General features: G+C 38.1%; 2 protein-coding genes across 2 annotated transcripts; one reads left to right on the top strand and one right to left on the bottom strand.

The window, feature by feature from the left end:
- Positions 1-10,189: 10,189 nt before the first annotated feature.
- Positions 10,190-16,209, bottom strand: LOC115629068 (protein sickie-like). Its single transcript, XM_030525383.1, has 5 exons — positions 16,154-16,209; positions 12,781-12,911; positions 11,930-12,038; positions 10,297-11,862; positions 10,190-10,226 (listed from the first exon to the last, which is right to left on the bottom strand). The coding sequence occupies exons 1-5, from the start codon at positions 16,207-16,209 to the stop codon at positions 10,190-10,192; spliced, it is 1,899 nt and encodes a 632-aa protein (XP_030381243.1).
- Positions 16,210-19,095: 2,886 nt separating this feature from the next.
- On the top strand, positions 19,096-22,275 carry LOC115629069. The gene is made up of 4 exons (XM_030525385.1): positions 19,096-19,189; positions 21,511-21,722; positions 21,788-21,958; positions 22,020-22,275. The coding sequence occupies exons 1-4, from the start codon at positions 19,096-19,098 to the stop codon at positions 22,200-22,202; spliced, it is 660 nt and encodes a 219-aa protein (XP_030381245.1). The 3' UTR covers positions 22,203-22,275.
- The last annotated feature ends 1,047 nt before the right edge of the window (positions 22,276-23,322 follow it).

The raw sequence follows: 23,322 nt of genomic DNA on the forward strand, positions 1-23,322 counted from the left end.
CCATTAGCTATAACTTGACTTTCTTTAGAAATCGAGCTGTCTCTCTCAACTAAACATCTCATTGAAAACAAAGCATCTAATTGTAATTCAGATTCATGGGTTGTTTAAATTGTTTAGAAATGGGTGAGCATTTCCTATCATTATTTTTTTCATTTTGCCGTTTGACAGTATGAACGCTTTAAGATTAGTAACTATAATAGCTAGAAATGTAAAGCTTAAATTTCTTGTTTCTTTAGCAATTGTGCGGTTCTTCCAAGCATTTCAGTGAAAACTATGAAATAAATTGAGCTGCCAGTTAAGTGTCTTATAATAAGTAGAAGAGCACTCAGTCTTTTATTAACATTGAAGGCGAATTTGAAGACTAATTAATGAATGCATTTTATTTGAAAGGTATAATAGCTAGATCTTTTTAATTTAGCACTAGTATTCTACCAAAGGATAACTATTATTTTATTAAATTTATATATACTTGTAAACTTGTTGTTTATAAGAGTCACAAAAAAGAATTTAATTGCAGCATTTCTAAGAAAAGAGCAAGGAAATAAACGCTATTAATTCTTTTATAACATGAATAAATAGTAAACTTTTCCTATGATTACAAAATATGTTCTTTCTTACTTGTACTTCAATACTCGACCGGGACTTCTAATGTGATTCTCTTAGCGTAAAATATGGGCATTTAAAATGGCAGACCTTGCCTAAAGACTACAGTTGAAAAGTAGCTCGCATATTTTCGCCTTTAAATGGCCATCAAGAGTGAAACGCTCCCAGTTTCTATCAACCTTACAATTTCTTTGATTTGCTCACCCTTTTGTAGATGGAACTATGAAAATATTGAACATATTTCCCAGTTCGACATACTATTTAACTCACTTTTGTGCAGGAAACCAATAAAACAAAGGATTAGCGACCCATTGCCATATCTGATATGTAAAAAGGTCAGTTTTGCATTCATTCACACATCTATGTATGTGTGTTTATGTCTGTGTGTGTGGGGGCAGATTAAATATGAATGAGTGGGAGGTGCAGTTGGCAGGGGATGTGGAAGAGCCAGCTACGTGTCATGAATTGCATATTTTTTTATATTTTCATTTGTTGCAACTGTTGGAACTCGTTTTGCCTTCTGCTTCTCCACAACTGTTGCAATTTTGTGCAACGGAATGCAACAATAAATGTGCATTTAAATATTGCATTTAATATTCATGTAGGGGCAAAGAAAAATATTGTGCACCATTTTTTTTATTCATGAAATGTTAAGCTGAACAAAAGGTCTTCAACTGAGACAGCAAATAATTGCGACTTATCTTGTATCTGTAAAGGTGTTGAGGCAAAAAAAGTTGAACTCAGCTTTGGTCAGATGGGTCAATCATTTATACCATCTTGTGGGATTTGTAAGGATAATTTTTTGCAGCGAAAAACTATATTCGCACTAAGTATATTAGTACCTATTACAAAATTGTTATTGCTTTTGCTAAATGTCTTTTGAAGAATATACGTTAAGTCGAACGGCCAAGGGCTGAAGGCAATAGAATAAGCGAATGAATAAAAAGGATTTAGCTTCCAAATTACTGGGTACAAATATGAACCGCATCGTTTATTATCACTTTAAAAATATATATTTATTTAGTAAAACTTTTTTATCGCCTTCAAAGTTATGCCCAGAACGAGAATATGCTCGTATAGTATAGAATTCAGAGAAAAATGGAAGATGGATGCTGCCAGTATTTAAATCGAAATACTCTCTGCTTAAAACGAGAGCGTTTAATTTTCAATGAATGTCGAAGAATAGGTTTAGAATCACTTAGCTAGATTATTTGGCACTATAAGTTCTTAACTCATCCCTTTTTCGACAAGAATATAAATCACTGATTCAATTGTGATAAATAGTTCATACTTCCGAATATTTCTTCCAGACAATTGGAAATGCATTTTTGAAGAATGATGTAAAAAAGTTTTAAGACAAGCAAGAGTTGTAAAAATTTCTTAATGTTTAATTCAAAACAGTTTATCAGAAATCTCTCTTGATGAACTTTAGTTGATTTTTTAAAATAAAGCTCTATTCCCAAAAATTCGGTTATATTCAATTTTTTTAAATATACACTTTTTATATATTTATATATTTATATAACTAGTTAGATAACTAGTAGATGCTCTATACTTATAAGTAGATGGAATCGTTGCCCGGAGAATTTTTGAACTCAGCATGTAGCTTTGAGATTTTCTTTTAAGCTTTTCAACACGCAGGCAGCACATGCACAAACCAGTTTAGGCAAACATCCCCACATGGTAACAACTCATAGTAGCATGGTGAGTTTCGTTCAATTCCACCACCACCACGGAATTTTCATAAAATAACGTTTAAATGTTTATTTGTTGTTGCAAGGCAAATCAAAATTTTGAAATTTTTTAGGAGTGTGACGGAAATTAACTTGGAACGGGATTTATATTCCAAAACAGAATTGTCTTCCAATTTCTTACACATATATTTAACGATATCCGCTTATATGCGTACGTTTTGAAGAAAATAAACAAGTTACTATTGTAAGAAAATAATGTAATTTAGATCAGACGGATGGAGTTCGACACACCTCAAGGAATTAAGAAAGCAACCCCTGATACGAGATTATTCTAAATGAGGCAGGACTGAGTCCGTCGTAATGGTGTGTATTGCTTTTGTAAATGGTGCTACCTTGGAAATGCGCTTCGTAAGCTCCAGATTTCATTGTTCCAATAGCAAAGAGGCGTGGTCCTTCTATTTCTCATTAATAAAAACATACTTCTCTATATTCATGCGCATAATAACATGAAGAGTTTTAGAAGAATGCTTAGTTTAAGTTAAAGACTGACCAGCTTGCTAAGCTTACTGAAACGTGAAATTTTTCATATGTTGTCAACTTAATGAGAAATATTTGAAGAATTAATTAATAAATTAATAAAAAAAATACCTCACAACTAGCTTTACTTTTTCTTACTAAAAACCGATTTTTATAAATTAAACATATATTTTTTCAATACAACAAAAGATAACAAAAATATTTAGGAATAATTTCGCCACAAAATCCTGCTTTTAAACATAAATATAAATTTACATTTTTTTCAAACTTCAAGTATAGCCAAAAACTAAACAAAAGCACTGCTATGTATTTTAAATATACATATATATATAAAATAGGTTAATCTACCACATTAAATGCAACTGAAAGCTGTTTGTACGGATTATGTTCAAAACATATTATTTGTATGAAAAATAAAAGCTTCTATAATCCCCCTCTAGGCTTAGATGGAATTAACGAATATATGAATATAAGAAGAAGTGCTTTCCCCCTTTTGGACTTAGAACTACTTCTTCATCCTAAAATTCGTATATTCGCATTCAATTATCATTTCCCTCAGCACCCTTCAGATACACTTAAAATGGGATAAAAGTGTGGCAAATTAAATAAAAGAAATATGTTTTTAATGGAACGCATCAAAATCAATGCGTCCGCACACAAATAGCCCCGAAAGTTTCCGCTTCATTAGGCCACAGGCCCCACGTCCACGCACTTCACTAACAGACCCTTTAAAAGGTACCATAAAAAGAAGGAAACAACATATAAGAGAGAGGAAGAACAAAAAAAAAGAACTGAAGTCGGGCCAGTGTCATTGAACACACGACTAGGCACCAAGCGGAATCGGAAGTGGGGGCATGTGGCAACTGGCAGACAAATTGTGACGGCCAAGTATTTTTGGGCGGCCGAAACAACGTCCCGAGGTTCACTGAATTTTATTAAATTAATCAAAACAATTTGTATTTATTATGTGTCACACACTGTGGGAAATCGCTGGATGGGTGTGAAAGTGTATTTTCAATTTTGTTGTCGCGTTGCGGTCAGCTGCGAAATGTGTGGTTGAGGTTTGGCCGCGTAGCCACATTTTGAAATGCCACAAAATACATATAATAGGCATTGTTGACTTTCAATTAAAGCCTCGAATCAAAGGTGGTTTGCACTCAAAACGCTTCAAAATTTAACTGTTCGAGTTCGGAACCTAAGCGCCCAAATGCATCGAATATTGAGAATAACTGAATATTTCAAAGAAAAGAACAACCGTTGGCAGGCCGGCGGGGCCAAGAAGGGAGGGGAGGGAGGGCAAGGGGGGGGAGGAAGGGAGGGGAGGGAGGGGGAGGAGGGAGGGAGGCAGAGAGGGAGGGAGGCAGGGAGGCAGGGAGGCAGAGAGGGAGGGAGGCAGGGCAGGGAGGCAGGGAGGCAGAGAGGAGGGAGGCAGGAGGCAGGGAGGCAGGGAGGCAGGGAGGCAGGGAGGCAGGGAGGCAGGGAGGCAGGGAGGCAGGGAGGCAGGGAGGCAGGGAGGCAGGGAGGCAGGGAGGCAGGGAGGCAGGAGGCAGGGAGGCAGGGAGGCAGGGAGGCAGGAGGCAGGGAGGCAGGGAGGCAGGGAGGCAGGGAGGCAGGGAGGCAGGGAGGCAGGGAGGCAGGGAGGCAGGGAGGCAGGGAGGCAGGGAGGCAGGGAGGCAGGGAGGCAGGGAGGCAGGGAGGCAGGGAGGCAGGGAGGCAGGGAGGCAGGGAGGCAGGGAGGCAGGGAGGCAGGGAGGCAGGGAGGCAGGGAGGCCAGGGAGGCAGGGAGGCAGGGAGGCAGGGAGGCAGGAGGCAGGGAGGCAGGGAGGCAGGAGGCAGGGAGGCAGGGAGGCAGGGAGGCAGGGAGGCAGGGAGGCAGGGAGGCAGGGAGGCAGGGAGGCAGGGAGGCAGGGAGGCAGGGAGGCAGGGAGGCAGGGAGGCAGGGAGGCAGGGAGGCAGGGAGGCAGGAGCAGGAGGCAGGGAGGCAGGGAGGCAGGGAGGCATGGAGGCAGGGAGGCAGGTAGGCAGGAGGCAGGATGAGGCAGGTTAGCACTGAGGCAGGAGGCAGGGAGGCAGTGAGGCATTATTCATTATTATTTATCATTTCATTCATTATTCATGTATTCATATTCAGTATCATGTGATTCAGTTCTTCATTTATTCATTTATTCATTTTTTATTCATTTATTCATTATTCATTTCCATTTATTATTTATTCATTTATTCCTTTAGTTCAATTTATCATTTATTCATTTATTCATTTATTTATTTATATATTTATTTATTTATTTATATATTTTTATATATATAAATATTTATATATTTATTTATTTATTTATTTATTTATTTATTTATTTATTTATTTATTTATTTATTTATTTATTTATTTCATCGACAAACAATGTTGTCGATGTAAAAGAAAAAAGAAAAGAAGAAAAAACTAAAGCTAAATAAAACAACAGAAATAAAAAAGCCTATAAAAATTACAAAAATATCTAATAACGCATCCGATCCGATACGGTGGGGGATATTAATTGCCAAACGGCCAGAATTGTTTATTAGTTCTCTCATTATTATTTGAAACTACGATTTTATTTTATAATGTTTTAATGTCTTATCATAAGTACCAATGAATTCAATGTTACAAAGAAGTTACTTCACATTTTTCAGATTCTATTTGTTATTGAGAGCAGAGAAGACCTTTTTCAATTCTACACAAAAACGAGTCTGGAAAGACACATAACACTAATTTCCTTATAATAAGAACTGCACAGTCTTTCAAGCTACATTTCGCTAAAACTTGTAGTTCAATTTCTAAATTCAGTAAAACCAATTCTATTTGCAACCAGTTCGTTTTTAAAATCCAAAATGTTCCATTCAGCATTTCAGCTGCAAAAGTAGCTTTAAAATAGCGCTGAACTTAAACCTGAAAATCCCTTCTCCGTCCAGAAAAAAATAGGAACTGCTGAAACTCACGCTTCGGTCATAAATCAAATGAATTGAAAAATGCGTTATTAAATAAAGGAAGCAGAAACAGGAGCCGTGTGTGCAACGTACACATACATACATAGGAGCTGCAGTGTTGAAAGACCTCTCCTCAGCCCCCGTTCCTGCCTCTCACCTAACTGTCTGCCGCCTTTGGCACGACTGTGTTTGTTGAAAAATACTCGCAGTATGTATGCGAGTCCTGTGCATTCTGATTTACTTCTATTTGCCACAGACTGTCCCGACTTCAGGCTGGCCAGTATTTACCCCCGGCTAGACGGAAAAGGGCGCATGCCAACGCATCATAACCAGCTACCGGCTACTGGCACTTGTTGGGTTTCTTCTCTCTGCTCGGCAATTTATGTCCTGCAGGTGTCTGCGCCACAGCTGATTAGCCCCTACAGCTTGACATTAATGCGACGAGGACAACGACGACAGCGAGCAGTTCCTGCCATACGTGCATTAAAATTCAATTACTGCATATTTGCGGCATCGTACGTGAGCGTCTTGTCGACCACGATTAAAAGTCACTTGAGGGTCAAACTGCAGCATTAAACTATGATGTATGTACGGCTGTAGCATGCTGTGAAGTATGCAATGAATGGAGCACTCGTTGTCGACAACAGATGGCTTCTATTTATAGACACTCCAGTCCCACACCCACACCCACACCCATCGACGAGTTGCGGGAAACGCGCACGGCATTGCATTAATTTTACAGATCAAACGCGTTGATGGACCAGAGCTAATGAAAATGTTGTCGGCCTCCCCCAACTCCGCCCAAACATGAACTTAAACCGTGCCACAAGTCCATAAGCGCTTTTTAATGAAATGCGTTATACCCCCCCCCCCCCCCCCAAGAGGGGGCGGGGGGAGCAGCGAGGTTGGAGGGTGAAGTCTGTTTGGAGTCTGTTGTAGGCGTGTAGTCTCTGACAAGTGTTCAATAAGCAAAGCAAATTTATGGCAAAACATTTCAAACTCCAGAGAGTGAGGTCTATATTTATTTTTAATAGCGCCCAATGGGGGGCAATTAAATAATAATGTTGCCTTTATTTCTATTACTCACCCTACTCACTCCGTAAAACTGTTACGCCCACGTTCTGTTTATCTTCAAAGCTAATCGCAATAGTTGTACTTCTTAGCCATTTTTAAAAGTTTCTATCTTGTTCTTTAAAAAACTGGGCATATTAAATAAAACTTAAGAAACATTTAAAGTGACTAAAAGATACCGACTAGAATAGACCTGGATTTGAATCAAATCGATTGAGAGAGTCTAACATGATTGTGGTTTGCAAGAAATACGTTAAGAAATTTCAATAACTTAACATTTCAATATCAAATGGGAGCAGTTAAGGGGTCTTAGATCATTGTTGAAATCAGATAAAAGAAAAACCGTTTTCATTCCATCGTTTCTATTGTTTAATTAATGACGAATCTGAATTGATTATTGGTTCTCAAAGACAACTTAACTGAATGCTTCCATTTAGATAAAATTATCTTCAACTGTATTCGTAATAAATCACACCTGTGTTTCCGGATTTTTTGAAACTATGATTTTATTGTGTTTTATTTAAGCATTACTTAAAACTTTCCAGATTCAATGTTTGTTGTCAATTAACCGACATTAATCGCCCTGTCAAGTGCATACAGTTTTCTACGCTACTTTTTGAACGAATGACACAACTAATTCAAATATGTATTTCAACTTAACCTATTCAGCTTCAATTATTCTTCATACATATCAGTTTATCTTTCAGCTGCACACTTTAAAGTGTCAAATAATACATAAGTCTTAGTGTTCGCCGGCCCCACGTTAGGCGCCTAAATGCTAGAGACTACTGCTCAACCACTTGGGCATATGAAACGCTTGTTAAGAACCGTACGTATGTGTGTCTCTGCCTTTGTTAACTGAAGTGCAAACGGCAAGTGGCTCCGGTAGCTATGGCTCTAGCGTGTGGTTGTGGAGGTATCTCCAATATCTATGAGTGCGTGTTTGGGCCATACACTTTGACAGGTGAGAAGCGCTGTCAATTGTCATGTCTGTTCTGCTGTTGACAATTTGCAATGACATTTGACAAACGCCCGGACTCGGGCACACAATGATGATGATGATGCTGATGATGACACGATGACGGGAGCCAGCATTCAAGTGGATTTTATGCAAATTGGCAATTTGAGCAGAGCAGAGTTTCGATTCGAGTGGATCTATCTCTATCTATCTCTTCACCCTCTTGCCTTCTGTTGCCGGAAGTTGTTACGGTAGTCAAGAGGCTGGCGTCGTCGCCACACAACAATTAAATGCTTCAAACGATGAGTGCCTAGCCGGTTGACGGCTTGAAACTCTGGCCACCGGTTCTGGCAATCATGGGCGCAGCTGCGACTGACAGCAAAAGTGTGGTTCGGCCAAATTATGCGTGGCATGCAGAAAGGCGGAATGGCGGAATGGCGGCATGGCGGCATGGCATTCCGAATGGGAATGGGAATGCGCCAAAGTAGCAATCGGGCTTGCGGCCAAAGCCAAAGCCAACGGCAACAGCAACAGCAGCGACAGTTCCAGTTAAGTGCCGTTTTATGATCGCGCACGCACGCCACATGGCAAACGCAAAGGCGGCAAAGTTCTGGGAAACGCAGCGATACACAAAACAAAAGATAAACAAATGACAAATTGGCAATATGTAGTACGAGTACATACATGTATGTATGTATGTATGAGCCTGTGCTGCAAAGCACAGCAAATGCGCACAGTGGACCGATTGAGGGAAAACAGAGATGATGAAAAACTACTGTCCGGTCGCAGTCTCTCCCCCATAGTATCTCAAACAGATCAGTTCTTTTGTTTCAATAAGCTACTTTATAGTCACATAAACCAATACAAGATTCATTGTTTTCGCTTTTCATTCATAGAACTATTATTTAATAATAATATTTGATAATATTTGAACAACTATCGAAATAAACACTTTACTTCATACAAATATAGAAATAGAGGAACAAATGAAATCGTTCCCTTTTAACGAACAACGTTTTGATCGAGCTTATTGTATATTCTATATGTAATCAAACCAATTTATTGAGTAATAAAATCTGCAATGGCATTATACAAATAAACAGAATGTTTTACTTCCGACTTTTTCTTTCCTCGACTTTATTATATTTTTAAAAAAATTTCTGTTTTTTTTCATATCTCAGAAATTAATTGTAAATGAAATAATAACATTACTGTCTAGAGGGATTTTGCTTTCCCGAAAAATTTGTGTTTGTTTAGGAAATTAATGGTAATTTTTTTCTAAGTTCAGAATACTGATTAGCGATTAATATTTTAACAGCATGACCTGAAGTCTTGGGAAGGAAACCAAATGATGACATACAGCTTTATATATAGATTCTATTTTAGGTGACTTTTTCCAAAAGCAACACTCTTTTCTACATTTTCTAATGTTTTTCTTTGTTTTTCTTTATTAATTTGAATAATTTTTAAAGCGTGATTATAAAATAATATTAAACGTTCCTAGAAAACATAGATATAAACCATTCCTTCCTAGATTTCAACAAAGGTAAAAAAAGCTAAACTGTTAACATTTGCGCTGTTTATAATATTTTTTAAAATGATCAAAAATTACTTCAAATGTTCAATATTAACAGATTAAACTTATTAAAAAGGCACAAGTTTTTAAGTGGCTTTTAAAACTTCGGTCTTATAAGGTATAGGTATTAAGACTTGAAAATCTTTCGATAACTGGATCAAAAACTATGATTCGAAGCTGCTAGAATTTTAATAGTAGGATTAATTTATTTTCAATTGTTTGCTGCATGCACAACAATTTCATGTAATAATTCGCCATCGATGAGTTTATCTTCAACCAATTCTTTGATAGTCATGTCACTTTTAATTAAATAAGCAAATTCTAATGCTGTATTTCGTGATTTTTAACAACTGGACATATTGCCAGCTGGCCATAATTTCAACCAAAGTCCGTTGAGTCCTTGAGCTCTTTCAAAGGTATGCTTATGGTAAAATAACCGATTCAAGGCATTTATTAACAGGACATTTGTTCGTAGCACTGATTACATCGATGGAGTCAGTTTCAAATATTTCGAAATGGAAATTCTTTCTAAAAATATTTTATTTTATTTTTTCGTTAAAATGGCGAAGGGAGCAAATTTATAATGGTCCTAACGAAGGGTTCTTTAAATTCTAAACTGCCTACAAATTCAGATTGAATGAGCGATTATTTTGTAGATAAAAAAATTTCAAATTGCATTTGAAAACTGAAAGGCATTCAAGCAGACATTCAGCATTTCTGTCTATTGTCTTGAAAGAAAAGACAATTTACATATATGTAACTCAAAAACTGATCACCTCAGTAATGAAGTTATGCCACTGTGCCCCGACCGCCAACAGCCAACCGCCTTCAAAATGTTGGGTGACTCATGGGTTAAATTCGAACAGAACAGTAAAAGGTGCATTTGTGGTACTTACCGTTCCTCAATGGTTGTGGGGAGCTGCGTGCGCGCGCGCATCATGCTGAGAAAGTGTTTGCCATGGGAATGGTTCGTTCCCAATCCGCTGCTGCCTTCGGACAGATAGCCGTTGTCGATGTCGTGATAGCGACCGGCGTTTGCGGAGTTTCCCACGCGCAGGGCATCGCCATCGCTGCAATAGCCCTGACCCAACTCGGTTTCGCAGAAGTCAGCCATGTAGGGCTGGTGATGCTGTTGGGCGCCACCGCGTGCTCCGCGCGTGGGCAATGTCACGTGCGAATTGTAGCCGCGCAGGAGCGGACGCATGGGCAAGACGCCCAAACGACCTTCGTCCCCCGCAGATGGGGGCAATTGCTCCTCTTTGGACTCGTAAATGGTGCCCACGATTTTCGAGGGTATCGTATGGAATTTGCTGGGCGAAGCGGTGGGCGTATTGGGTGCCGAGTTGGGGGTCCGCTGGAGTGGCGAACGAGCACCTGGCGAGGCCAAAATATGCGGACCCGCATTGTATTCGAGCTTTCGCGGAGCGCTTAGCGCAGACTTTGGAGGGGGTAGGCGGCTGCCGCCATAGGTGCTGTGTTGGGGAGTGCTGGGCTCCGATAAATAACCGCCAGCATGTGATATGTGCGACAAGGTTGGAGGTAAGCTGTTGGCGTAGTAAGGAGGCGATGGTGGCGGCATCGCTTTCAGGATATGTGGAGAGGTATTGTTGCTGGTTGAGGTTGGGACAGTCGATTGTTCCGCGGATATGTTATTGGTTTGCGTCCCCTGACTTGATATGTCGCTGGGCTCGCGCTTCAGCAGCATTAGCTCGTGCTGAGAGGTGGAGCCGCTTAGGCGCAAGCTTTTGTTGCTGTCACCCGGCTGTGGCAGTTTACTGGTGCCTTTGATAGCCGCTATGGGTTTGGGTAGGCCCGTGCCGCTGGGACTCTGCACGGCCTTGATCTGGTTGCTGGGCACATTCAGGGAGCTCTTTGAATCGGACTTGGAGTGCAAAGATGATTTGGACGATGTTTTGGCAGTGTTCTTTTCGGCAGCAATGCCTCGAGGCAGTGAATTTTTGGCTGTGCGACCCATTGTGGAGCTGCGAGACTCATTCCCCGACTGTTGAAGCTCTTCCTTGTGCAGGGAACGCGCCGGACTCTTCTCTTTCTTGTCCAGCTTGCTGGCCTTGGACTGTTCCTTCTTTTGTTGGGCGGCCAGCAGCTTCGACTGCTTGGTATTGTGCTTCTGCAGCGCCTTATTGACACTCACACTAATGCTGGGCGGCTTGATCTGTGAGTTGTTGCCATCGTTTAGACTGAGGCTGGAGTCTGAACGTTCGGAGCGCGCCGAACTGAAACCCGACGAGGAGGAAGTTCTTTTCGATTGTATTTGAGTTTTGTTGACCGCTGCCGCCGCATTCGCTGCATTCTGTTGCTTCTCCTTATTAAAGAGCTTGAGCTTGTCCAGCATCGAGTGTTTCTGTGGAGCCTGTTGAGGGATGGCATGGTGCGGTGCAGTGAGACTGCTGGGCGAGGGTATGCCGCTTTGGTGATTGCTCTTAACGGTGGGTGGACGCAAGCTGTAGGGAGGTGAAGAGCAGAGAATCTTAATGACGTTAAAAAGAAGTGCAAATGTGTGCAACTTACCTGTTATTATTGCCACTCTTCAGACTCTGAATGGTGTGATTGCTGGTGGGCGGACTATTCGGACGGCTGGAGTTGAAATCACTGCCGCTTTTGCCCAGACCGGGAATCGCTGCAAGTAGGAATTGACAAAAAAGTTAAGGAACTGTCAACCCACTCGTACGCATATGGCTCTTTATTGTTAATTAATTTTCTTTTGCTGGCGCCCACTTGAGACTGTCATGGGGCTGTCACTGTGGAAACAACTGTCTATAAATCAGCGCTAGAGTCTGTGCGGATAGTGAACTTAATTAATTGGTTGCCCCAATCGACACTTCATGTATATGATGAGTTATAAGGCTTTTAAGCTCCCTGCTGTAATAACTCAAAGAAGCTTCACTTATTTTACTAACTACCAATATTTTGTAGTAGCCAGAAACCCTTAGCTGAGCCCGCTTTAAAAACCCAGCAAGAGTCGCATTTATTTTCACTTTCAAGCAGCAAATGTGTGCTTTCATGCATTTGTACCAGTCTTTTAAAAACGCGCCCAACAGGGGGCCACTAAGTCCCCCCCCCCCCCACTCTAATTTTTTTGCTACTAAATCTCGGTCCAAAAAAACAAACCCACATACTCAATACATGCTTATACGCACATGCTGCTCTAACCCAGCTGAGTCCCTTGGCTGTTTGACTAAGTACCGTCCCTTGGGGGTAGCTGTTTGATACGCTGAAAGGCTTTTGGCCCAAAATTTGTTTGCAGTGCCCAAACAATGGCGCGTAATGATGTGCTGGGACTCTGCGACTCTGCACTGATTTCAGGGGTTGCTTTTAAAATATTTTTTAATAATAATAATAATAATAATTCTTCGACTTACTTGGAGCATGGTTCGGCGTCGGTGGCAGTGGTCGCACCTTATCCGGCGGACAACGCCGCTGCACCATGACCGTGGCCGGCAGGGGAATGGCTGTGCCGCCATTGACCTTCGCATAGGCAGGCGCTATTTGTCTGCAAAGATATAGAAACGAGCAAAACATTAAAATCAATACTTAAATATTTCAGTTCACATTATAGAGTTCGCATCGCCCGTGTTTTATAGCGGCTTTGGCGGGCGCCCACACACTCCACAAAATTTATAGGCCGTCAAGACTTTTACGGGCAACGTGCCGGGCGTGATTTGAGTTGCATGCAGTATCTGAGAGATACCTTTTGCATTTACACAGCGCAACAATTTATTTAAAATGCTGGCATAAAGAAACAATTTTTACATGACCGCCAATGTTGATAAATGAATATACCTGTCCCGAACCAAGCCCCGTTTTTAAGTCTTGCTGACAACGTCGAGTGCTGCAATAAATTCTTTTACTGCACTTTTATGATTTGATCGCACGGAATGAGAAATGAAAGACAAGCGAGCACGAGTGCGAGCACGCTTGCGCTCATAAATTTGCATATCGTTGGACTGTAAACAATGGGTTAAAGAAAAGATTTTAGACGTAAAATATTTATTGGACTCTTCAACTCGAAATCTTAAGTTTGAATTTCCAAATAAATTGTGTCCGAATTATTGTTCCAACTTTTTCGACTTCAATTCCAATAAAGAACATGGATAGTTGCGCATTATAAGGTACCTGGAATTCTAATTTGGTTTTGTGCCTATTTTGTGGCCAAAAGTCGGAGCGATAGATGTTTTCGATATCACCGATTTGAAACCAGAATAAGGCATTTTCATATACTTGTAGAACGTTTTTGACTACAATTCAAATAATGAATGAAGCTAGTTGGGAATTATAAGGCACCAGGAAGTCAAATTTTGTTTTGAGCCTACTAAAGAAGCTACATTAGATTGGATGATTTCGGAATCACAGATTTGATACCAGAAGGCAGAATTTTCAAATACAATGCAGAACAGATTGTGGACTTCAATTCAAAAAAGGACCCTAGCTAGTTGGGAATTATAATGGCTTATAAATGCAATGGCCGTTAAATTATATATATTAATTATATTATTATATATATTAATTATATTATTATATATATTAATTATATTATTATATATATTAATTATATTATTATATATATTAATTATATTATTATATATATTAATTATACTTGTATTATTATATATATTAATTTTGTTGCCAAAAGTAGGAGCTTCATTTGTACTGCTACATCGGATTGGCTTCAAATTTTGTTAATAGATGCTTTTGAAAAGAAAATATTTTGAAATCAGAAACCAGATTTTTCAAACTCGATGTGTTGTTTGGCTCAAATGGAAATAAAGAACAGACTTAGGTGGAAATTAAATTGTCGCTTGAATGATGTTGTTGGCTTAAATTAAATAAATGTTATAGAAATACATATAAAACTAAAGTGTGTAATTGATGCTCGCTGAATTGACTTGCGGGCAACAAAATCTATGCGATATCCCATTGTGTGCACACTTTTGTGGGCAACTATAAAATGCGTAGCTAGGTAGCTGACGACGAGCGCTTCTTGATTAGCTGGCCAATAAAATTAAAGTTAATTTTATTATGACTTAAGCTGCGTTTTCATTTAACTTCAGTAATTACTCATAAACTTGAAATTGAAAAAAAAAAAAACCGAATAAAATGGCAGCTGTAACTTTTAATGAGTCTCCTTCTGCTGCTCAGACTCGTAAACTTCTGTTTTAGGTGCACAGACAAACGAACAAAACTCATATGCGCAGAAAAGATACATTTGTAGCTTCGTTGCTGGCCATTAATAAGGCAAGTAAAAAGGCAACAATTGTATTAAATGAATAAAACACACCATGGGTGGGTTCCGTGGCCATAAAAACAACAGACAGGGAGACGGAAACTGAAACAGAAACTTGTTGTCTGTCTGTCTGCGTCAAATGAAGTTGCGTAGGCGGAGTGGGAGTCATCGTCATCGTCATCGCCGTCGTTGGATTTGCTTTTAACTTTAGCAGCTACTGCAAATTAAATACGTGTGTGTCGCCCCCTCCTCCCCCATCCCCCAACACTCTCTTCCTATGCTTCTTAGCCGACTCCTTGGCTTTTCATCAAGTGTCTGCTACAATTTTTCTTTGCCATTTCACACAGACTCAGACAAAACAGACAATCCCATGGAAGTTCGCCTCGTGCTTTGCGTAAAATTTTCAAATTACTTTTTATATTATTTTATTTGCATCTTACATTTATATACGAATTCATACTACATATATGTACCTACATATATAGGTACAGATGCGAGTATTCATATGTATGCAACAGCTGCGCTCCTGTTCTTTGTTGTTGATGTTTGCCACGGCGGGGCTCAAAGGCACAATTGTCTGCCAAAGTTTGTTCGGCTTTGCTGTAAACTCAATTGTTGACTACAGCCATAGGATACCTTTATATATCATCTTTAAACACTGAGAACAACTTTCACTACCTTTCCAAATTTAAATAAATTCATAAATTTAAATAGAGTGTTTTAGTAAATATAATTTCAATTTCGAGTTTCATATTAAAATATTAAATTTAAAGTGTGACCGATATTAAATCACAAGTGATGATTTTTTATAATTATAAAATATTTTTCTCACTTTCTTCCTACTCTACGGTATTTTACTTTTTTAAATTATGATATTTCCATTTCCATAATGCATTTACATTTTACATATACTTGTATATATATATTGTGTATATGAACCATTCTAGGAGAAAGTAATTTTCAAATTATTTTGTTATTATCAATTAATTATCTTGATGTTTTTTATGCTTTTTATATAGTTTATATAGTTTAGATCAAATATTCATATTAGAAGTGAAGAAAAGCTGATTGAATACACTTACTTGACACATACACTTTGTATTTATACCACAAAACCACTGAAAACTGACTTCAGAATGCTACCCAATGTTTGTCTCTTTTTTACATTTGAAAAATGTCGATTTAACTATAAAAAATATTAAAATTTAACATATTTCTAGTAGATTTAAGTTGACTAAGAGATTAAAGTTTAAACAAATATGAAAATTTACTATGGAATATAGTTAGTTTAAATATTTGTTTTTGAAGTGAACGCATATTAAAATTATATATGATCCCATCATTAAATAGTGCATAAGACCCTTAAATGACAAAAATTTACACTTTGTTTTGAACATTATTCATGTTTAAATCAGTAATTGAATATGTTTTTAGTTACATTAAATGGAATATGAAACTATTCATTTATACTATGCCACTTGTTTTTGAGTGTACATAAATGCCTTTCTTACTTCCTGTTACTCTCCGGCATTTGTTTGCTATCTAAGTCACTTTTCTGCTCAGACATAATTCGATTTCGTGCACATCTTCTTGATTTTATTTCAGTGCAGTTGCAACTGTATCTCTATTCAATATGTATCTGCAGTTAGTTGCAGCTGCCTTCTACCCCCAGCTCACCGGCGCTTCGTGGCAGGTGTCTCGCTTGTCAAATAGTGACGTCTTCAGCTGGGCGCCAGCTTTTCTTTCTGCAAATTGAATTTGCGTCTTTATTACGCAGTATGCATATAGCATATAGTACAGTATATATGGACGAGTATATAAGTACATCTTTTATTTCGAATGCACAGATTTTTTCCTACTCGCCAATGTCTTTGACCTTTGAAAGCAGTCTGCAGCTCTCTAATAGCTGCCTGACTGCCTGCCTGACTGGTGGCATTCACCTGTGTTGCAAGAGCGCCCACGCAGTTACATTTCCGTGGCAGGCAACTACATTTGCTTGCATAAATATGAAATAGCAGTTGGAATGCATTGAAAGCCCCTCTCTGTCGGCCGTCCGTCGTTTCCTCCTTCCTTCCTCCTTCCTGTTGCCCATTAGTTGCATGTGCAGCATGCTGTTTTGCTTTTGTTGCCGCACAATGTGTCACTTGAGTTGCATTTGTCATGGTGTTGCAACATCAGAAGCAGCGGAGGCAGCACAGGCAGCAGGCAGCTTCTAAAGCCAAGCTCTCTCAGCGACGATGGCCAGATCCATTTTGGGGCATTTGCCAGTTGCCTTATAAAGTGAATGTGGATGCGGACGTCCAGCCTGCCTACCTGCGGCCTGCCTGCTATTTGCTTTTAAATTGATATTGCAGTTGTTGCTGGCACGTCCGTTTATGGTTAGATGTGTGTAATGTACGACTCGATTTATAAATAGATGTTCTGTTAAGCCTTTGGGCATTTTTTTGTGTACGTGCAAGCTCTTTGCATTTTGATGTCCTGCATTAATCGATTACATGCCTTTGGGTTAGAAATGATACTCGTAAGTGAGTCAAGAGAGAAGACATTAATTTCTATCGCAAAAAGTATTGCGATAGTTCAGCGATACTGACAACTAATTAAGATACAAAGATTTCGGGCATATGCCTTAAGTTATTAGCAAATTTTTCATTTTTCATTAACAATAGTTTTAACCAATTCTTATTAGACTTTAAATGTAATAAATATTATATTTTGTGGTTCTTTATTTAGATTTAAACTGAGATGCCTCCCTAGTGTTCTTTTAGTTATAGATTTTGTTTTCTGTATCTCATAAGAACTACAGTTGTTAAGCAGTTGAAACATAAACGTTTGCCTATATAAAGTAGGCTTAAAATTTTCCCTTATTAAATTCATTATATTGTGTTATGTACATATGTAAATACGAGTATATGTACTATATATTTACGATTCGTAAATAATTCATTTGTTGCGTGAAAAACTTGGCCCTCTTTTTAATATACTTGTATGTGCACTTCTGACGAACCATCGTAATCATAAAACTGATTGAGAATTTTCAAAGATTCTCAAATAAGAGCTCGATAGCAGCGCAACACAAACAAATAATGCTGCCAATTGTTTAATTATTCTCGAAAATTTGTCATGACAACAACAAATTGTGACGCCAATGAATGAATTATATTTACTATCTGCCTGCTAACCCATTTCATCAAAATTTGATAAGAAACATGTTGCGTAAATAATATCGCATAATTTTCCTAATGTCGTGCCTCTTGGCATTTGCTTCTTCTTCGTTTTCTTCCTGCAACAAATTAAATGCATACTACCAACAATGTTGCTAAGTCAACCGCAACATATTGCCAGGCAATCGCATGCGACGGAAGTTTAATCCGATGTTATCTTCTTGAAATGGCACACAAGTTAACCAAATTATTCTGCTATGCTCTTACATGTTGATAATACAAATTTTTGCTAAATTCTATTCAATAATGGTGCACTTAAATTCGTTACACCAATATATACATAAGTACTATATACATATATACATAAGTAAATAAATAAATGTTGCGGGCGCAAGAACACGCATACTCGTATGTTGCCATTAATACACGCACAAAAGTCAATTAATTTGCTTAACTACAAGTATATCCATAAAATAAGCAAAACAAATATTCACCGTCTCTTTCCCTCTCTCACAACATATAAGAGTGTTCATATGTTTTACATTAAAAGTGAATTGTGTCTTTCTTTCTATCGTACTTTTACAGTCAGTAACTGCTATTCAGCAATTAAGATTCAATTAATAATTTGCTGTTCATTTGTTTTTACTGACATTTTTACAACTTTTATGCTTTTTGCTATGTGTGGGTAAATGGCTGTACATTCAATAATAAATTACAGGTGCTGCTGACAACTAATGAGACAGAGTGTTTTTGTTAATCTAGATTTCATCAATAAGTGGTAGTTGTACTCGAGAAAGACCTAAATTAAATATTTTACAACCGTAAAAAATGGCTATAAAAGGCTTTATAAAATAACTGTAGGTGCAGTTATAAATGTATATTGGAATGTATAGTCAGCGTAGCTTAATTTCCAATCTTCTCCTAATCATAGCTCTCGGAGCGCAAGTTCGCGCAGTCAAGTACGATTTTCTGCTCGAATATGAGGAAGTATTTTTTGATTGCCGAGAGCCTCCGGAGAATTCGCAGAATATCTATGGCCTATTTGATTTAAGCGAATTTTCCATGCGTTTTAATGGAGATTTGGTGAACTTATCTGGCAACTTAACAACTGTGTGGAATGTCGACCCAACAGATCGCATTGCGGTATTTTTAAAGATAGAAAAAAGAAGAACTCAATTAAAACTGACAATCCTTTTTATCTCCTACAGTTATCAGTACAAACATTTCAATATAAACGAGGAAATTGGGAACCAACGTTTTTTAACTATAACATTGAAGATTTTTGTCCTAAAATGTATAGTCCTGGTGAGCATTGGTACGATTTCTGGACCAAACATATTATTAACGATGTGAAAAGCAAATGCATTAATACACCAGGCGTAAGTGGTGGGTCCTAAAATGTTTTCAGTAAGATTTTAATTAGTTTAGCTTCTATTGTAGACAAAACATATTTTCGAACAATACGATCTGAATGCTACATTCAATGTCCCCAGCCTTGGACCTTCATTAAGTGGAATATTTTCTATTGTTATAAAATATGAAGCCTTTGACAAATCTAATAGGAAACGGCCGACAACTATTTGCTTTGAAGTACGAGGTGAAATGGTCAAGAAATACAAATAGTTCGAGCGGACATATCGAAATATTTTAATAAATATTCACTTACAGCGACTTGTTATGCGATATTGTTATTTATAACCAAAGGTTCTTATTCAGAATTGATGTTGGAGGAGACGTATTTTATACTGCGATATGCTACACCTTTACATGATGAAAAGTAGGGCTTTCCCCGAAACTGTTCCAAGATGTTCTGAGTCCATTCAACGTCATCTTCATTGAGAATGTCTTCCTTAAACGTATGATCATTGCGAAAATTCGAGTCCTTTCCAATCACGACTACCTGCCTATCTATTGCAATTTTCTATCTATAAGTAATGGAAAACGCTTCTCTTAAGTTTCATCTACAAACCCAACATACGACACCTTTCGTTATGTGCCAGCACGATCTAGAGATGACCTTTCCTATAAACATGTAATAGATCTCTAAAACAAGAACGTCCACCTTTTATGTTAAGATATTATTAAATTATTTGAAATGACAATTAATATGGTTTCTTCTTAAGTAGCATTACTTACCTACTACCTAACACAAAGATACCACTGAAGTTACGATCTTTGAAAATCAATATCTTAAACATTTCAATCATTACTTAATAGATCTAGATTATTTAATGTATAGAGAGACAATCTATTTATAATATTGTTCTCCAAAAATCGATAACTGGTCTGGGATATTTTAGTATTGGTGTCTCTAGGTCTTATAATCTTCAAGATATGAATGATTATACAAACGGAGTTACCGAAAATACCTCATTGGAGGGAGTAGGGGAAAATAATAATAAAAACAAGTAAAAAAGCTAAAGTCGGGTGTCCCGACTTTGAAATACTCTGTACATATGTTTACAATAATTATAGAAAATACAAAAATTAAGAAAATAAAAAAAAATTCAATGATCGATTTTACCTTTCTCGGTATTCGAACTCACGTAAAGGGTGTACAATTGCACATTTACATAGCAATTGCGTCTGTGTGAGTGTATGTATGCCTATGCGCATCTATTCGTGTCTGTGTAAGCATTTTCGCAGTCAACCAAACAGCAACATCAACAACAGCCGCGGGCAGCGCTTGAGCAGCGCTGCAGCAGCGCTGCATCAGCAAATATATTTATGGCTATAACTTCTTGTTAAATCGGTCTATCATAATGAAATTTGGCATACGGACACATAATAACTAACTGGGGGTATTTCCAAAATTTTAGTTCGAAATTCCAAGAATTACGGGAGTTACGATTTGCGGGGTAGAGGGGGGAGGGAGGGGAATTCCAAAATATACATTTTCTGCGTATTCACATAAGGCATCTGGGACTAAAATTTGGTGTTCCTAGGTCTTATGGTCTCCGAGATATAGGCGATTATACGAATGGAAAATCGGGAAAACCCCCATAGGGGGGAAGTGGGGGGGAAAATCAAAAAAATAAAACAAACTCGTATAGAATACACACATAACGCATCTTCGTGCAAAATTTGGTGTCTCTATCTCTTATAGTCTCTGAGATCCAGGTGTTCATACGGACGGACAGACGGACAGACGGACAGACAGACAGACAGGGCTAGATCGACTCGTCTCGTCATGCTGATCAAGAATATATATACTTTGTGGGGTCTGCCACGCCTCCTTCTGCCTGTTACATTTTTCAGCTCCCGCAAACCTAATATACTCTTGTACATTTCATGTACAGAGTATAAAAATACACACATAAAGCATCTGTGGTGTCTCTATCTCTTATAGTCTCTGAGATCCAGTTTCCCATACGGACGGACGGACGGAGAGACGGACAGATTTATTTATTTATTTTTCTGTTACTCAAATTTTTATAACTTTTCTGCTTTTTGCTTTTTGTGGGTAAATGGTTGTACAGTCAATAATTAATTATAGGTGATGCTGACAACTAATGAGATAGATGTTTTTGTCAATCTAGATTGCATCAATAAGTGGTGGTTGTACTCGAAAAACCCTAAATTAAATGTTTCATAACTGTAAAAAATGGCTATAAAAGGCTTCAAAAAATAACTGTAGGTGCAGTTATAAATATATATTGGAATGTATAGTCAGCGCAGCTTAATTTCCTATCTTCTCCTAATCATAGCTCTCGAAGGGCAAGTTCGCGCAGTCAAGTACGATTTCCTGCTGGATTATGACGAAATATTTTCTGATTGCCGAGAGCCTCCGGAGAATTCGCAGAATATCCATAGCCTGGTTGATTTAAGCGAACTTTCTATAAGTTTTGATGGTGATTCAGTCCATGTTTCTGGCAACTTTACATCAATATGGGATGTCGAACCAACAGATCGCATTGTGGTATTTTTAAAGGAAATAATAAGAGTTTCCTTTTAAAAATATTAATCCTTTTTTATCTCTAACAGGTATCAGTAAAAACATTTCAATTTAAACGAGGAAATTGGGAACCAACATTCTTCAGCTATAGCATTGGCGATTTTTGTTCTAGAATGTATGGTCCTGATGAGTATTGGTACGATATCTGGAGCAAACATATTATTAACGATGTGAAAAGCAAATGCATTAATACACCAGGCGTAAGTGGTGGGTCCTAAAATGTTTTCAATAAGATTTTAATTAGTTTAGCTTCTATTGTAGACATTGCTTATTCTCGAAGAATACGATGTGAATGCGGTATTCGATGTCGGTCTCGCTGGCCCTTCGTTAAGTGGCTTATTATCTATTGTTGTAAAATTAGAGGCCTTTGATAAATCTAACAGGAAGCGGCCAACAACTATTTGCTTTGAAGTACGAGGTGAAATGGTCAAGAAATACAAATAGTTGTATGGAAAATGTCGAAGAATCTCTTTTAATAAATATTCATTATGCGATGGAGTTCGGAAATTATACTGCAGGAAATGCCTTTTACACGGATATATACTAGGCCTTTACACAAAACTGTTCCAAGAGGTTCTGAGTCCTTTCAATGTTAACTTCATTGAGAAGGTCTTCGTTAAATCATTGCGAAAATACGAGACCTTTCCAATTTTTCACCCATAAGTAATGGAAAAGGCTTCCCTTTAGTTTCATCTTCAAATTGACACACGACTTCCTATGCATATGTACTTGCATTAGACTTATTAATATAACACATATTTTTTAATGAAAAATTGTAAAATTAAATCAAATATACGCTTCTAGCTTATTTTTATACCCCGTAACCAAAGGGCATAATAGTTTCGTGCACAGGAGGGTTGATCCCGCTCGTCGTTTGCTTTCATCTCTTGCTTTATATTACAAATTTTTATGAAAAATCGATGTATCGATGTTAAGTTTTTCGATGCATCGCTGCATCGATGTTTGTCATGGCAATTTTCGTTTCCGATGTAAAACATCGATGTTCATTTCAGATTTACATCACTATTGTACCGTCAATAATTAATTAGAGGTGCTGCTAACAACTAATGAGACAGATTGTGTTTTTGTCAATCTAGATTGCATCAATAAGTGGTGGTTGTACTCGAAAAGTCAAGTACGATTTTCTGCTCGATTATGAGGGAATAATTTCTGATTGCCGAGAGCCCCCGGGGAATTCGCAGAATCTCCATGGCTTATTTGAATTTAGCGAATATGGTGAACATATCAGGCAACCTTACACCTATATGCGATGTTAAGCCAACAGATCGCATTGCGGTACTTTCGAAGAAAAACAAGAGAGAACGCTACAGTCGAGCAAGCCCGACAGTGTAATACCCTGTACCCAGGTAAACTTCCGTCACTGAGTTATATGCGCCCATAGCAGCAACAAAAAGAAGAAGAAGAGCGAACTTGTTGCTGCAGTTTGTGGGGGTTGTACTGGCGAGAATTTGTTTCGCTAATAACTTTTCTTAGAATTGACCGAATAAAATTTTGAACAACAGTAGACAATTATATATAAATTATGTGTGCAAAGTTTGGTTTA

This window comes from Scaptodrosophila lebanonensis, unplaced genomic scaffold (genome assembly GCF_003285725.1).
Source record: "Scaptodrosophila lebanonensis strain 11010-0011.00,11010-0021.00 unplaced genomic scaffold, SlebRS2 tig00000131-arrow-arrow-pilon, whole genome shotgun sequence".
Taxonomy (NCBI): Eukaryota; Metazoa; Arthropoda; class Insecta; order Diptera; family Drosophilidae; genus Scaptodrosophila; species Scaptodrosophila lebanonensis.

Bases quoted from the DNA above. Each gene is read 5' to 3' on its own strand.
- LOC115629069 (XM_030525385.1), top strand. From the start codon at position 19,096: ATGTATAGTCCTGGTGAGCATTGGTACGATTTCTGGACCAAACATATT. The intron at 19,190-21,510 runs GTGGGTCCTAAA...TCCTAATCATAG, and splicing joins TAATACACCAGGCGTAAGTG to CTCTCGAAGGGCAAGTTCGC. The intron at 21,959-22,019 runs GTAAGTGGTGGG...CTTCTATTGTAG, and splicing joins AATGCATTAATACACCAGGC to ACATTGCTTATTCTCGAAGA.
- LOC115629068 (XM_030525383.1), bottom strand. From the start codon at position 16,209: ATGTCTGAGCAGAAAAGTGACTTAGATAGCAAACAAATGCCGGAGAGT. The intron at 12,912-16,153 runs GTAAGAAAGGCA...ATATCTTTGCAG, and splicing joins ATGCCGGAGAGTAACAGGAA to ACAAATAGCGCCTGCCTATG. The intron at 10,227-10,296 runs GTAAGTACCACA...AACATTTTGAAG, and splicing joins CCCACAACCATTGAGGAACG to GCGGTTGGCTGTTGGCGGTC.